The sequence below is a fragment of the Rutilus rutilus genome (assembly GCF_951802725.1).
Source record: "Rutilus rutilus genome assembly, chromosome: 15".
In the NCBI taxonomy this organism is placed as follows: domain Eukaryota; kingdom Metazoa; phylum Chordata; class Actinopteri; order Cypriniformes; family Leuciscidae; genus Rutilus; species Rutilus rutilus.
The window spans coordinates 35,414,065-35,431,139 of NC_140220.1; the positions used below are offsets into that span (position 1 = coordinate 35,414,065).

Here is a 17,075-nt window from a genome sequence, read left to right on the forward strand (position 1 = left end):
TCACTAGACTCTGTGAAAACTGAAATAATAAGTTGAAATGACACTTACGTTCCGTGATTGTGATGTTGCACAGATGTTCTCCTGACGCCGAGCTTCATCTTCCCGCACTGACCGCACAGACTCACGCACAACAGAAGAAAAGCTGCGTTCATAGTGAAGGAGAGGTGAGACAGTCAGAGAGCATCTTCAGTCACAGCCGTTCCCGCACACTGATCCACTGAGGTATGCGTCGCGTTGCTGAGCGCGCGCGCTGATTGGCCGTGCACATCGCGATTACATCGATTCGTCGAGTCGCTTCAGTTCCACACGAACACAGCAGAAGCGCACTGGTGTCGAGATGTCGCTAATGTGTTTTGAAAGATGAGCTATTTAACTCGAGACAAAAAGCTAGACCGCACTCAACGACTATATAGCGCACATATTGATCAACTATTCAAGAATGATGTAGTATACCCACATCATCCAATACTACGGAGGGCCGCCAGATGGCGCACGAAGTTCTAGAAATATTGAATTAAAAATATGTAAATGAAATGTTCGATATTGATCTGCATTTACCGTGAATACTAAAGTAATGTTCAACATTATTCGCTTTTGTTAAGTACTACCGAGTAGCCTAGCACCGGCAGTGGTGAGCCAAAACACATTTTAGACCTTATTCACAGCAGCGCCATCCTTGATTTTTAATGGGAATGAAAGCGAGGCTGTGTGGGACAGACATGCATCTGTTCAGTGGTCTGTAGTACTGTTATTTAATGTGTTTTTGGATTGTTCTGCTCATGAAACACTGAAAAAAATATATATTTCCAAAAAATTTCAGTTGACAAAAAACACGGCAAGTCTAGATCCCTCACAGCCTCACTTTCATACCTGTCATGGCGCTGCTCTGAATAAGGTCTATTAAGCGTAATTTCTCTGTTATTGCCCCAAACCTGTGGAATAGTCTCCCACTATGTATTAGCACTGCTCAGACACTCTCTGGTTTTAAATCCAAGTTAAAAACTCATATTTTTTCTTTGGCTTTTAATGTAGTGTAGAGACTGCAAAAGCTCTTTTATTGGTTGTGTGTTTGTTTCTTGTGTAAATGGTGCTATTTATGGGATTATAAAGCACTTTGGTCGACTCTGAGTTGTTTTAAACAGTGCTATAGAAATAAACTTGACATTGACATTAGCATTGTTCATTTCTGCATAAACTTCGGTGGTTGGCCCTTTAACGTGAAGAGAGAAAAAAAAACGTCACCATTTTGTTGCAAAACATTGAACATTGTTAAGTTGTTTTGTGTCATGAATTTTCTGATGGGGGCCCATAAGTGAAGCACCCTATAGGGGGCCTCGTGCTGAAAAAAGATAAATAAACACACATGATGGGGTTGAGGTGTTTAGGAAAGTAGACCGCATATGGCAGCAATGAAATAAGTACATTATACTTACGGATTAAAATTAAAATTTGAAAAACAATAATTTTCCATCTTAATTTTATGTGATGGGATTGAGTTTTGAGCTTGACAGTACCCCCTCCCTGGTCATAATACGCCTCAACATTATGAATTCAAAATCTCATTTTTCACAAGAAAGTGTAACAAATAAAATACTTACAATATTAGCATAAATTACAGACACTGCACATTTTGTTAAATATTTTCTAAGTACAAATTCAGTGAAGCGCCTCCGGAAAATGACAAAATGCTTCGTGTACGATTAGAAATAAGGCATTATTTTATGATAAAAATTATTTAAATGCAATAATTATTCATTTCATTTTGGTGACTTTACTTTAAAAAAGTCTGGGGGACTGAAATATGACCAAATCCCAGGAATAATTACTATACTACAATTTGTATAATTTCATAGTTTTGATGACTTTTCTGTTATTCTAATAAAATGTGTAAAGTATTACAGAGAATGAATTAAACTTGTGCTAGTGCGACACTATTCGTTCATCAAGAACGCCAGTACTCGAAATAAATTAATTACTCAAGGAACAGAAGACAAATGGATCTGAATCTCGGATTAATTTAAATGTTTTAATTAATGATCATCTGTGCTTAACAGTAGTAGACATCAATCACAATGCCCCACATTAAATCAAAGCCTTAATACAGTGTGTTGATATAATATACAAATGCTGTAATACAATCTCACACTTAAAAATCAAACTATTTTGCACATATTATTGATATATGGAGTAAATAGAAACATGAAAATAATAATTAAAATGCTAGATTTGGTTCTTGTGTGTTCCTGGCAGAACGCCAACCAGCTGAAAGTCTGCGAAGTAACAACTAAGACACACAATCTTATCCTTCATGTCAATAACATTAATGCTGCAGGTTGACCGCCTACTTTAATATTAACACTTCAATGCTGCGAAGTACTTTAAAACCTACAAGACAGAGTGAACAGAGCAGACGGTTATGGATCAGTCAGGTTTATTGGTTGTTGCTAAAGGAAGTGAAAAACAGATGATGTTCTAGATGTCTATCAACATAAGGGCAGCGTAGCTTTTGTCTACACCATTAATCCATGTACTATGTATAAACTCATTTACTGAGTTATAGATATATCAGTAAAAAATAAAAACATCATTTTGACTGCTTGAATGAGCAGCCAGAGAGGCTCATCTATCCAAGTGCAAACGTTGTGTTTTTACACCGTTTAAAAGCAAAATGTACAATATTACAACCATGCCTATATTATTATAGTGCGTAAACGTTCGATTCCGAGACAGACGTATACGTTTCAGAAGCACATCAGAAGCTGTCTGCAAATGCTCAAGTGTTTGGTTTCTTCGTCTATTTTTACTTCCAAATTTTGTACCTTGGTACTTGTAACTTTTGAAATGCATTATGTAGGAAACAGCCGTCTCAAACCATCAAACCCTCAAAATATTGAAAACGTCATATTTCACCCCAAAAAAAAATTTTTTTTTTTTATTTATTATATTGAGGAAAACAGGAATAGTACCCAGTTCTTATTGCATCATGTGATAATGTAATGTGTCCAGATGTTCAGCCCAGACACAATTATATATATTTTAAATAAAATGTTCCCAATTTAAAAGGCAGTACAATAATTACCATCATGACGCATAAATACTTTACAGTTAAAATAGCTCGGGGATAATTGTAACGTCAGAAACGGTCTTCTCTTTATGCTGAAATATAAATGTGTAATTTTTAGGGGTGAAATCGATGCAAGCTTGTTTCTGCCACTGAATCAAATTCATAAAAAAAGCGAATTGTGACTTTTTAATCTCACAGAATTGCAAGTTATAAAGTGACAATTGCAGGATTGCAGCTCACAAGTGCGAGTTATATCTCACAATTCTGAGAAATAAAGTTAATATTGAGTTTATATCTCACAATTCTGACCTTCTTGTTTAGAGTTGTGAGATATTACCTAGCAATTCCTAGAAAAAAAACATGATATTTTGAGATCGCAATCATCTTTTTTTATTCTGTGGCGAAAACAAGCTTCCATTGACATGTTCTTGACAAGCTTACTGAGATTCGCCCCTTCAGGTTTTGTTCTGATACACCCAGAAGTCTTGGTGCTGGGCAGCGTCCAGGAAGAGGACAGACACACACACCCCGTCTGCTGGATCTGGACGAGGACGACAGGTTTCAGGCGGAGCAGAAAGAGTTCACAGCTCGTAATCAAACTTGTACTCGTGGGCCAAGTAGATTCTGCGGAAGATGAGCGCGGCGAGCGCGAGTGTGAGGAGCACTATGAGGACGGCGCAGCCCGTGTGACTGGGGTCCTGCTGCGGGTGCGGGGGGGTGGGGGAGGCCGTGAACGTGGGGTATCTCGGGCTCTGGGTCTGGTTCTGCGAGCGCCGCTGACGTGGACTCGGAGCCGCTGAAACGGATGGACCCTCGCTTGATGTCTGAGCAGCCACGAATGAGGATTCAGTCTAGAACACAAGACAGAGAGCGGAGATCATTACAGACACACTGGGAGCCGATGCTACTGAACAGAGGATACACACACACACAGCTTGAGGGTGTGTTCACACTTGTAGATCGGCTCGCTTGGTTCATTTGGTCCGGACCAAAAACATTTAGTCTTGGTCCGCTTGGCGTTCACATTGTCACTTTAACACCGAAACCTAAAGAAATATAGGGACATGTAAACTGATTGGTCGGCTTTTATGACTTCTATTTCTTGATGTAAGTTACCAAACATCAAAAACAGTGCTGTGTTCTGGGATAAATGTGCGTAGCTACATATTATGGTATTCTGACCAGCTGAGAACTCGAGAAGAGCTTATAAAATGTATCAAGAACTCAAACCAGTGTCAGGAATCCCTGTGTCTCTCACACACACACACACACACACACACACACACACACACACACACACACACACACACACACACACACGCAGTTCTGACGCCTGTACTGAACTGTGATGGGCAACATCATGACTATGGTGAGTAAAAACAGGTGTGCTTGAGCATTCTGCCCTTTTAGGGTCACATCTTGTGACATCATGTCCCGTTTTTGGTTCGTTTCCATGTCTTTGGTCTGTGTTGTGTTCATATTCCACTCAAACCTCACCAGAGTTCGTTTGGACCAAGACTCCGCTTATTTGGTTCAGACGGCAGCGTTCACACTTAATGAACCGCACTAACAGAGCCATCGCACCAGGGTTCGGTTTAATCCAACCAAACATGGCAAGTGTGAACACACCCCGAGTCATCAATGTCCCCAGCAGCAGAATGAGCCGTAAATGATGCGGTGTACGAGTGTGTCCTGCACCTGCTCAGCTGAAGACGTGTCTTCTGTGTCTCTCTCTGGTGTAGACGTACTCTCACTGTCACTGGAAGCCGCCGCCGCCGCCGCCGATGAGCTCGACTCCGCCTGACGACACAATAAACCAGTGAAAAACCCTCAATGCTCCTGTTCTGGCGTCGGGCAAAAACTATTTTGAGAAAGTGTTTAATCAAATTCAAAATGGCTTTATTGGCACGACTGTACATAACACAATATTGCCAAAGCTTGGAAAACATAGAATAATAATAAAGACATCAAAATAATAAATACTATAACATAACTTACATTTAAATGTACAAATGAAATAATTGTACAAATTAACAGTGTAGCAAATTAGAATATGTGCGAACATGTTATTATTAAAACTTATTTTATCACCGTTTCAATTAGTCGTCACCTTTATTCCTGTAGCGCTTTATACAAAAGCAGCTTCACAGCGACAAAGGAGAATCACAATTAATGATGCAAACGTCCAAATCTGCTGTGAAGCAGCTCTAAGACCACAATAGTGTCATTATTCAGGCCAATGTTGATCCAGTTCAGTTCAATAACTGTGTCAATTATGAAACAAAGTGGACTCGGCTATAAAGCAGCTCTGCAGAAAACAGTGATGTCATTGTCCAGCTCAATTCAGTTCAAGTTTTGCTCCCCTTCAGCAAAGTCAGTGCAGTCAAATCAAGAATATTACTGAATATGAAGTATTTTTTAACCCTTTAAAACCGGCTGTGTCGTCGCCGACACACACCAGCAAGCTGTATTCATTTTACCGTAACTCTTCAACCGTTTGCACTATCAAAACCACTCAAATTGCCCCTGACAGTAGACAACATGCGGCTTCGGCAATATACGGCTTATTACAGTAATTTCATGCGCTTTCCGTCTGCAAATGACAGCAGCGCGGGATGGAAGGATTTGAACAGAGAGATACGACGCGCGGCAGGTTAGAGTGTTTTGGATTGAATAAAATAATAAAAGAAACGAACAAATACATGGAGAAAGAAGTGTTAGACGGCAGAAGAGGGGATTGGGATGATTTTTAATGAAACTTGGGAAGCGGATGGCCGTTACTCTTTCACGTATCTTAGCATGTATGTGTGTGTGCCTGTGAATGCATGCATTTGTATGTGTGCGGGTATGAAAAAAAGTGTCCTAAATGAAAACTGTGCAACCCAATGTCACAAAAAAGACTTGTATATATGTATTATAGTTCATTTTTCAACTATAATGTGTTAGTTACTTTCGTTTTCGATTTTTTCCGTTTTTTTCTAAATAAAAATAAGTACATTTATTCTCGTTTTTTAATATTTTTGTCTATTTAAATTCTATTTACAAACTCACCACACACAATAATGGTCAATAACTGTAATTTGTTGAAAGCTTATCTTTTCTGAAAAAGATGACACCTTGCACATGAAGATAGCACATTGTTTTAGAATTTTACAGTAAAAAAAAAAAAAGCTATTTTAGCTTCAGGTTCTAAAGGGTTAAACTCCTAATTACACATACACATCTTTAAAGGGCAGTTTCTCAAAATGTGTTTCAAACCTCCCCTTCAGCTGGACTTGTTTTATACATTTTATTCCTACAAATATGGGTTTTTTTTATATTGGAATTGGAGTTTTTTCCTCTCTCTCTGTTTACAGTGTTTTCAGATTCATGGAGATACTCTAATAGGTCAACAAAATGAAACAAGAATTTTTAACCTGGTCAGATTTCTATTCTGGAAATTGATGCAAATTAGCACATATTTAATTAGATAATGTCTAAACTTTTCACGCTATTCACCCGAGGTAGATTGTCTATTCGTAATAGTCCTGATGAGAATACACTATGCTGGATGTTGAGTGTGATGAACAGTGAGGCTCACCTTGAAGCTGATCTGCTGGGCCAGTCTGTGTGCCTGAGGGTCGACAGGTCGAAGGTCACTGTCAGGAGAGAGCGCTAGCAGAGCGGAGCGCATACAGCTGCCACAACCTTCACAGCAGAAATCCTGAGACCTGCCAAACAAAACACACATTTACAGAATATTGCGGAATATATTCAAAATTATTTATTTGTACATATTTTTTAAATGAAAAATGTGCGCTCGTAATCTTTAATCGACATATGTAGCGTCTCTTCTCTGATGACGGGGCGACCTGTCAATCACATATGATCCACCAATAGCAAACCACAACCATCCAATCAATTCCAATCATTGTTCCAGAAGTGGTTTCACTCTGATATCCGACACAATCCAGAAGAAAAGACTATCACAATTTCCTTTTTACGCTGACTTTAAACTAAGCTCAAAAAACTCCCCTTGTACACTACAGTCTGCAGGCTCAAGTATTTTAATGATTCCTAAAATACTTCCTAAATACTTCCTAAATTCCCTCTTCCCTGAATACGAAACCCTGCCATCAGGAAAAAGACTCCGTGTAAATGTAAAACTAATCGCCTAAAATGATCATTTGTTCCAGCTTCCATTAAGCTGCTGAACGATGTGAAATAGAGCTGTGTACAATAAATATGTGAGCACTTCAGCACTTTACTTATGATCCCAGTGCACTAGGGCAACGTGCAATAAACATACTAGCACCTTAGCTTATGCACTTCACACAAACTTCAGTGCAATGGAGCAATGTGCAACAACCACACTAGCACTTTAGCACTTGCACTTGAACTGTGTGGTCAACAATGCCCTTTTTTCTTCTGTGTTTTTTTTTTTTCTTGTGAAGTACAACATGTCGATGCTTCTCAGGTTCTTGTCGATGTGTTTTGTGATTTGTGATGTTTTTTTATGAAGCAACTCTGCACTGTGCCCAAGCAGAATTTCCCCTTGGGGACAATAAAGTTAACCTACCTACAAAAGCATGCCATTTAGCCATGTAGCCGGTTAGATCAGGATCTTTCGGTAGTATTACAGCACACCGTGAGTGTATATTAGCACTGCTGGCAACACTTTACAATAAGGTTCTAAAAAATACTTTTAAAGCATTTATTAATCTTAGTTACTGTTACTTTCATCAAAAATCAAAAGTTGTATGTTAATATTATTTAAAGGACCTGAGCCAACGTGACCTAACATTAACACAGATTAATAAATGCTGTAACAAATGTATTGTAAGTTGATGTTAATACATTAGACTTTATTGTAATGTTGGTTTATTGTAACAAATGTTTTCCACACTGTTTGTTGTTTGCTTTTGGACCTGAAAACGGTGACCCGTGAGTCAGACTAAACAACCAGACACAGTGTTCCAGTTGTGCTAAAATACACAATATAGTAACAACCAGTGTTGGGGAAAGTTACTTTTGAAAGTAATCTGTTACAATATTGCATTACTCCCCAAGTTACTTTTATGGAATGTAATGCCTTATGTTTTGCTGGGCTTGTTTTTGTTTTTTAAATAACAAAAAACGAATTGGCAAATGCAAAGGCTCTTTTACACCACGCAAGTGAAATGAATAAGCCTCGGGCTGAAGGAAATGCAAACGCATGCCTGTACAGTAAACACACCTGTCCGCTGTACAGTCATTCTGGATCGCAAACGAACAGGAAGCAGGAGGAGAAAGTTCAACACTCTTCAGCAACACAAAAATTAAACACAAATGTGATGTATAACAGAAGTTATAAGTGCTTATTAGTATGGTTGAATTGATTGGATCAAAGACATTTGCTTAATAAAGTGAGATTAAATACATAAAGTATATGTGTGTGTTATTTAACAATTGATCATTGCAGGTTTGTGTAAGGAAAATATTTATGCACCTCTTGATGGACATAAATGTTGTGATGTTAATGTCCATCAAGAGGTGCATCAATCTTTGGTGAAGATCTTGTGTTAGAGTCCAGCTCTCTGTAAAGTCTCCTCCAGAACATCCTGAAGACTTTCACTGAGTTTAAAGGAGAACTCCGGTCAATTTTAACATTGAGCTCATTTTTTTGTACATTTGGAGTGCTGTCAATACAGAGAACAACGACAAAAATCGGTGTTGCCTACACCGAGTTATTCTATTTTTAAAATTTGCACCCTATTGACTTCAATGGGGCAAGTAGTAAGCCTGCTTTTTAGCCTCTTAACATCCTTTAAGTGTCATTACAAGTGCACAGAAAATGTGAGTGATTCCTTCAGAGTGAACACGAGTGAATCTGACTGCAGTAGATGTTAGAGATATTAATAAAAAGTTAATTCAGCCAGCGCTCATACCTTTGTTTACATCCTGTTTTCGGTGGAAGGCCATAGTAATCGATTGTCGAGTTCACGCGCGTTGATCATAGGTACTAAACCTATGCGCGCGAACTCGACAATCGATTACTTTGTCGTTTTTTTGGACAACCGATTTTTGTCGTTGTTCTCTGTATTGACAGCACTCCAAATGTACAAAAAAATGAGCTCAATGTTAAAATTGACCGGAGTTCTCCTTTAAGATCTGGACTCAGAGGAGCATCAACTCATGTGTGAAAACGACTCTTCATCTTCAAGCTCCTCACAAGCATTCTTTCACAATCTGAGCCGGATGAATCTTGATATTGTCATCCTGGAATATGATCATGGTGTGTTTCATACATGGTTGTTTAAGAAATGAAAAGCTACACACTCCATCAATTAGTGTTAGAAGAACTGATGTCAAACATATAACATGAAACATCATAATCACTGCAATAATGATCCAGTCATACACTCTTCAGCACTTACCCATTTAAATTCAAAGTGACTTTTTTTGTATTTTACAATATTAGCTTTTGTACAGTATTTTGAGACTCTTCATGATTCCAGCCTTTTGACCGGTATTGCATTAGTCCATGCCGACGGTGGCCAGCCGATGGTTTGAAGGCAGACTGAATAACACTAGAGCCCACAGATGCTGGCTGTTATTTTCATGTGTGTGACGGGGGTGGACGTTTAATCAGCACGTGTTGATTAGAGAAACGTCGCTGAGAACAACAGTCTGTCACTTCTTCAGATGTATGTGTGTGTTTATAAAGGACACAGCATGTCCACACACGCTGAAAGAGGCCTCAGCTGGATGTGATGATGATAATGACTTCTGCTTGCTGCTTTTAGTGAAACAACCATTTTATTGTTGTATTTTTTGGTGTGTGTTATTCACTTGGTTTTGTAACGTCAAATCAAAGTTTACATTGTTGATTTGTTTGTTTCGTGGCATGTTTTTTTAACCTTCATCTGAAATGTCTCTCATTGCCAGTTTTCTCAGACCCAGTGAGTTAATATTCCACAAGACTCCCGTTACACGACACAGAGTCTGAGGTTGTATTAACACATCATGTGTGACTCTTGTGTTTGTGATTTTTTTTACTTAATGTAGTTTAGTTGTGCATCCTGACACTGAAGATTGTTTATTTACATTGTGCTGTTTTTTCTTTATTAGTTAGATAAGACTTTACGAGAAGGCGGAAGGGTTTTTCGTTTGTTTTCGTTGATTTAAAACCGCTCATTGCCCCTCTCTCCTGTGTTTTTCATGTATTGCAAATTATATTTACAAGATTAATTACAAGAAAGCAAGAATCTATAATAATCGCCTCTGTTTGATTTATTTACACACACAAGTGTTTGGCAACTTTAGCTTATTTAGCTTTAGCTCAACCTTTCTTTAGCTCATTTAATTTCAATTCAACTTCAATGTTTTTATCCTTAAGTTACATCCTCTAATAGCCCTAGACATTTAAAAAGTGGGCATAACACCGTTAATCGGTTATCTGTAATTTACCATATATGGTGAAAAACTGTAAATGGTTTAACATGGTATTATATGTCATTTTGCTGTACTGTACAGTCAAATGTAGGTTTTGCTTTTTGCAAGTAAAACCTAGAAATTACCATATGTTGAAAAAAGCAAAAAGACCTTCCTTCCCAGAAGTCCCTGTCTGACACGTCACGTATGATTATGCACTTTGCATCAAGTATCGTGTGTGTTACCCTGATGGTGTGCATGACCCTGAGCACAGTCTACACACGAGGACTGACCATGTTTTTCTCAGATGAAAATGAAGAGGACCGACATCTTACTTTTTAGCGAGAGCTCTTCTCTCCTCAGGAGTGTAATCCAGAGATCCTATCGCTCCTTCCCCTTTAGTCGGCATGAATCCAATGATCGCTATTAAAGCTGTCCGAACTGACACAAAGAGAAAAACATACAGCTTAGTGTTGGATACACAGGCAACTAAAGGATGAAGGTTGGAGCAGATGCGCTGTAAACCTGCTGTGTACAGATGTGTCACTCAGCAGCAAGTGGATTCATTTCATGTCTGGGTCATTTTTGATTTTGTATAGAAAATTAAGGCTGTTTTAATTCAATAATAAATTAATGTTTACAATTTTTTATATATATATATATGGCTATTCAGTTTTTTAGAGGTGGTATAAACGCAATTCATGAAGACACTCACTACTCCATGACGGCTGCCACGTCTCTGGATGGTGACCGGAAATACTCAGACAGATCTTCTTCCCAACCTCAAACCTTCCATTGGGCTGAGGATGAGAGGAACGTTTTTATTCATTACAAGAGAAACAGAGAAACACAACAGAAGAATGGTTAGGGGAAGAGGAAGTCAGTAGATCACAAGGAGGACACAGAAACGAGAAACTTATTAATATGTTCTCGTTCATAGAGATTTTTAGATGGACACGAGGCTTTTTAGGTTGGGAAGAATCTGCGATCCCGACCCAGTTTGTTTGCTGGCTGCAATACAGTGTTTTCCACCAAGGCATCCCGGGGTGTTGAAACACTATTGGGTGAACTGGAAGTGGGCGGAGTCACACAGACCAAAACAAAGACAGACATTCCAACACTGAAGGCACATTTCTAACTGGCTGTAGAAGAGTTTTACAGAGAAACGAGTGTGTGAACTCAGCATGTTTCCGAAATATCTGCAAACATACTATGGTATACATAAAAATTGCATACAGAAATAAAGATTTCATTCATTCATTCATTCTATATCAGCCGGCATCAATAGTCTGTAATCTTCCTTCAAAAAGAGAAACCGAAACTAGGACTGCAGGAAGAAACTGTAAACAAAGCAGCGCTTGCTTATTATTTTGAATATCAATCACGCAGATCAAGTTCTTCTTTCCAGGCGGATCATGTTATTATGAAAATATTTGTGCACTGGAATGCTCAGGCAAGATGATATAAAATGATAACATCCTTCTGTCTGTGCCGTCTTGACTTCTTTATTCGCTTTCATCCCTTTCGTTTTTATTCTTGTGCACTGACTCGTTCGCTAAAACTAAAACGGCCCTATAAGAACCGACTCATGAGTGAATGACTTTGCTCACGAATGACAGCGCACCGGTCCCAATGCATGTGAGAGGACTGCACAATAGAAGTTAGTGGTGCCTGTTTTAGTGTCACATAGTGATTTCGTTCTAAAAGCTAAAACATTTCTTTCAAGGCACCTGTAGGTTCAATAGCATAGCAGAAGACATGATAATTCCTGAAAACAAGTGTCATGCAAATCATTGGGTTCCAGTATTTTTATGGATCATGAAGCGCTTCTCGGTTCTCAACCCCAGGTAAGATGTGTGAAGGACTGTGTGGGATTAAAATAGAGGCATTAGGTTTAAGAAGTAGACAGCGCTTGTCTTACGGTGAGCAGGATGATGCTGGGGGGCTTCATGGGGTATTCGGGGGGCAGAACGATCCGACCGTGATAAACTCCTCCATCGAAGTCAGAGTCTGGAGGTCCTCGAACAGAGAAGTGCCACTCAAACAGGTTATCCTGATCAACACACGAGAGTCACATCAGACAGCATGATGATTCAACATGAAGAGCTGACCTCTCTGAGGCTAGAGAGCACGAACTCACCCTTCTTTAACCGTAATGTCTAATATAACTTACAGTGATAACTTAATCTTGGGTTCATGTAAAGCCTCAGATAAAACCAAAGCTCCTGATATTTCTTAAAGGGGTCCTATTATGCTTTTTACCCCCCCATGTTCATCTTTCTTTAGTGTGTAATGTTGTCGTTTGCTCATGAAAAAGGTCTGTAAAGTTACAAAGGAGTTATTCACTATATCAGTGCCAGTGCGCACTAGAGCTGCACGATTAACCCTTAAAAGACTGCGATCTTGATTGAGACCCCGTGCCAAGTTACTCATAAATGACAAATGTGTCTATTAAACCTTTGACAAAACCACAGCGAACATAAAGATCTGTGTTTAAATACAAAGATTTAGATTAACAAAAAGACCCTAGGTTGCATTTTGGCGAGAGTTACCCTTTAAGTACTTCCAGCTAGAGCTGCACGATTCTGGAAAAATTGAGAATCACGTTTTGTTTTTTGTTTGTAAAATGTAGGCTAGATAAACATTAGACAACTAAACAAAATAACATTCAAACTAGAGGTTCTGACAAAATGTTCATTGCTTAAGTCCATTTAAAAAAAATATATTAATTTGAACGAAATTATAAAAAAAAAAAAAATATATATATATATATATATATATATATATATATATATATATATATATGAATGCAGTGAATGTCTCATTGATAGAGACGTTATTTCGTTATTGGATGAATCAGCATTTGTGAATAAATCTTTTAAATGAATGATTCAATGACAAACACTCACTTTGTCGTAACGATAAGAAATTTAATACGTGTGTCAAAATACTTTCAAAAGATGAATTTCATATTTTGATCTCTACCGTAGACATCGTAGCGATCATGTTCAATTCATTCCTATAGAAGTTGCCCTTCGCGCCGGTGGACACACACCGTGATAGACAGAGGAATCACTGTCATTTAGGAATAAGATGGCGTGGGTGTTTGAATCGAGATCTCGGTCTTTTAACGATTAACGGTGCAGCTGTAACTCCCGCCCGAGGCATGTCTACAGTGATACTCGCTGTAAGGGGCGTTACATTTCCAACACATGCTCTAATCGGTCGACCAATCACAACAGACTGAGGCCGGCTGGCCAATCAGAGCCGGCCACGCTTTTTGGAAGGCGGGTTTTAAAGAAACAAAACTAAAACAGAGCGTTCAGACAGAGAGTGAAACAGGTGCTGCAACAAAGAAAGAAAAATCTTTTTTCTTCCTTTCTTCTTTTTATAAGTTACATTTAGTAACTTGAAGAAATTTTTTTTTTTTTTTTTTACATTAAATGATGTAAACATTCCAGTAGACCCCAAAAACTAACAGGGCCCCTTTAAGGATGTTCTTTGACAGGCAGACGTATACAACGGCTAGTTCTGCTATTAGATGCTGATTGGTCATTAACATTACTAATTTAGCAGACGCTTTTATCCAAAGCGACTTACAAATAAGGAGGTCATTAACTCTAACAAACTAGCAAAATAGATTATAATTGGACACACAAACTAAGATAATAACAATATTATTATTATTATTATTATTATATAAAAAATATAAATGTAATTAATAATTGAATGATAATCAAACTAGACATTAGTCGTGTCTGACCTCCAGTGGCTGAGCATGATAGTGCTGGGTCGGGTCCCGGAGTTCAGCTGCCTCCTTCATCAGCCTCTTCACAGCTAATGAACACAAGAAAACACACATCTGTCATCGAGCTGCGATCGTATGTCAATTTCTGCAACAAATATTCAATATAATGACTGGCCCAAAAAATAAGGCTTGTAATATAAAGAATTTATTGGCTCTGATGTGTCTGCATTACAGTAGACCTGTGCTAGATCTCTCAAAAATATGTGGGGTCAAAACTGAATCCTTTTATTATATTCATTAGGAACTATTTAATAAGTTGTGTATACAAAGAGAAACATAATTTCATTACAGTATTTCATACTGAAACATGTTTCATCGGTTTACTGCATAAGCCATAAAAGTCTGACTTTATGGTGAACCCTTTGACTGAACACAGAGAGGAAACACCCAGCGACGCGTCCCAGGAGATCCAAGACTAAAGAATTAGCAAGACAAAGCATGTAAAAACAAGAAAGCGTAGCAATTTGGCTATTGTGAAATTATTGCAGGACAAAATGTCCGTGTGTGTGTGTGTGCAATAAAACAATACAAAATAAAAATAGTATTAAGTACATGCAGTTCATTATATTACTCAGTACTTAATGTATAATTACACTGTAACATGGACACCTTCAAATAAAGTGAAACCAATAAAATGTGTGATTTGATTATTACAAATAGTACTCGCTTGACAAAATAATCACATATTACTGCAGTGCCAAACTGAACAAATATTTTACAATTACTGTATTAATGTCAGCTGGTTGCTTCCCAATATCTTGTATTATATATTATATACAGTATATTGTGGAGGTAGTACCCTGGTACTATGGATATATATCATTACATAGCACTATAACTATATTCATGTAACGTTACATGGCACGGTAGTTGTTGATGTTTGCTCGACGCATTCCAGCACAGAATGAGATGAACTATATTGACACACACACACACACATGAACGAGCTGCCGTTGGCTAAGGCTAATAATCCAGCTAGCGTTAGCTCATGACATTTAAGGGCTGAATGTATGTATAACGCCTTTTCAGAGCACATAACTCATGTCATTAAATGTAATATCGATGATGTAGAAAAGATGTGGTGACATACCTGGACTCTTCAAGTTATATTTGCTCTCCATGACGGAACAAACCTCGCGCTGGGCTGGTGTTTTCCGTTCAGGTTATTTAGTGAGTGAGTGTGTGTGTCTCTTGGGATTTCGGCCAGGTGTTTATCTAGGGCTGTAATCCTGACGTGGCAGCACTGAAGATTTTTTGCTACTTTCGAGATGAATTTTCTCAGATGTCACAGGACACCCCCCAAAAAAAAGAAAACAGGAAGTGAATTTAGCGTTTGAATGGCGGAACTTTATTGATGCGCTTCACGCGAACAGCGCTGTGACGTCAGCCACGGAAAACCTGTGTTATAATTGTATAATTATATAATTTTATTGCGAGTTCTCGAATTAATGTGGTTTTTCAAAGAGTATGTTTGACGCCATACATCAGCAAATTATACATTTTGTAAGAGGGAGTGATACTTCATATGTGTTACATAATTTTTACTGGAGATATGGGACACAATTGTAGTCTAGAAATATAACGGGTGAAACAGAAACCAATGCGGGATATAACTATATAATCTTTTTGTGAATAATTGTCTAAAATATAAGCTGAACTAAAACGTGGCGAATTTGTGAAAAATACTGTTTAAAATAATAAAGTAAAAGAGGAAACATTTAAAATGTTACGGTAGACACAGCTATATGTTTGTTAGAGAGATCTGATTTAGATATTGATTGTTCCTTTTATTTTTCTTCAATAGAAACATAATATGTATATCTTTTTGTGTAATGTATTTTTTTTTTGTAATTAACCACCACTACTTTTAATTAATTAAAGTAATTAAAATACTACTATTACTACTAATATAATAATAATATTATTATTCAATTGTATTTTTCTTGTATAACTTTTCATTATTTGGGGAAAATTCCAAGGGTCCAAGCTAAATTTCATTAATTTCCTCCACGAGACCAATATTAGTGTCATATTATGAATATTTAGTGATTGTTATAAACACTCTGGCATTTTTGTGTATAAATGTGTAGGCTATATTTTTGTAACCTGCTGCATACTTCTTTTCTAAGAAAAAGTGCTTAACATTTATGAATTTACAATCTGGTTGTAAAGTTAATGTTGAAAAAGTTTCATTTGGGATGTTTGGGGTCTGTGGAGAACAGACACAGGAATAGATAGAATTTACAAAAACATTGTTTGTTTGTTTGTTTTTGTCAGATAAAATCAATAAAGCTGTCAGAACACACACAAAAATGAAATGGCATTCCTTCTTTAATAAACGTCATACATCCTCCTCCTCTCTCTATTTCTCTGACACATCTTATCCTGTTGTATCCATTTCATTTAAACTCTAGTTGTGGTTTTAACCATGTCTCTTGAATGCATATAACATCTGGTTTACTTGATAATTCACTAACAGATCTTTTGAATTATTGTGCAACTTTGTGTCTGAGAGCACATTGTGGATGTGTTATAGTGTAGGGCAGATGTCATCATTGCACAAAGACGGGATGTCAAAATAATACTGAAATTATGAAAACCTGAAGTGTATTCCTGAAACCTGACAGGTGTCTTGCTGATCAGGCAGTTCTTAACACACACTGTAACACCTTTATTAGGAGAGAGAACAAAAAAGACATGCTTTACTGTGGCATTATTACTATTTTTAAATGTAATGCACAAACCTTTCTTCACTGAATCTATGTCGTAGACTGATGCGTTCTTTGTGGCAACCACTGGTTCTGTGAGACC

At 37.7% G+C, this 17,075-nt stretch overlaps 1 protein-coding gene across 1 annotated transcript; it reads right to left on the reverse strand.

Moving 5' to 3' along the window:
• Positions 1 to 2,007: 2,007 nt before the first annotated feature.
• ube2j1 (ubiquitin-conjugating enzyme E2, J1) lies at positions 2,008 to 15,658 on the reverse strand. Its single transcript, XM_084431415.1, has 8 exons — positions 15,355 to 15,658; positions 14,220 to 14,293; positions 12,378 to 12,509; positions 11,172 to 11,256; positions 10,792 to 10,897; positions 6,645 to 6,774; positions 4,763 to 4,864; positions 2,008 to 3,915 (listed from the first exon to the last, which is right to left on the reverse strand). The coding sequence occupies exons 1-8, from the start codon at positions 15,383 to 15,385 to the stop codon at positions 3,646 to 3,648; spliced, it is 930 nt and encodes a 309-aa protein (XP_084287541.1). The 5' UTR covers positions 15,386 to 15,658; the 3' UTR covers positions 2,008 to 3,645.
• Positions 15,659 to 17,075: the final 1,417 nt, after the last annotated feature.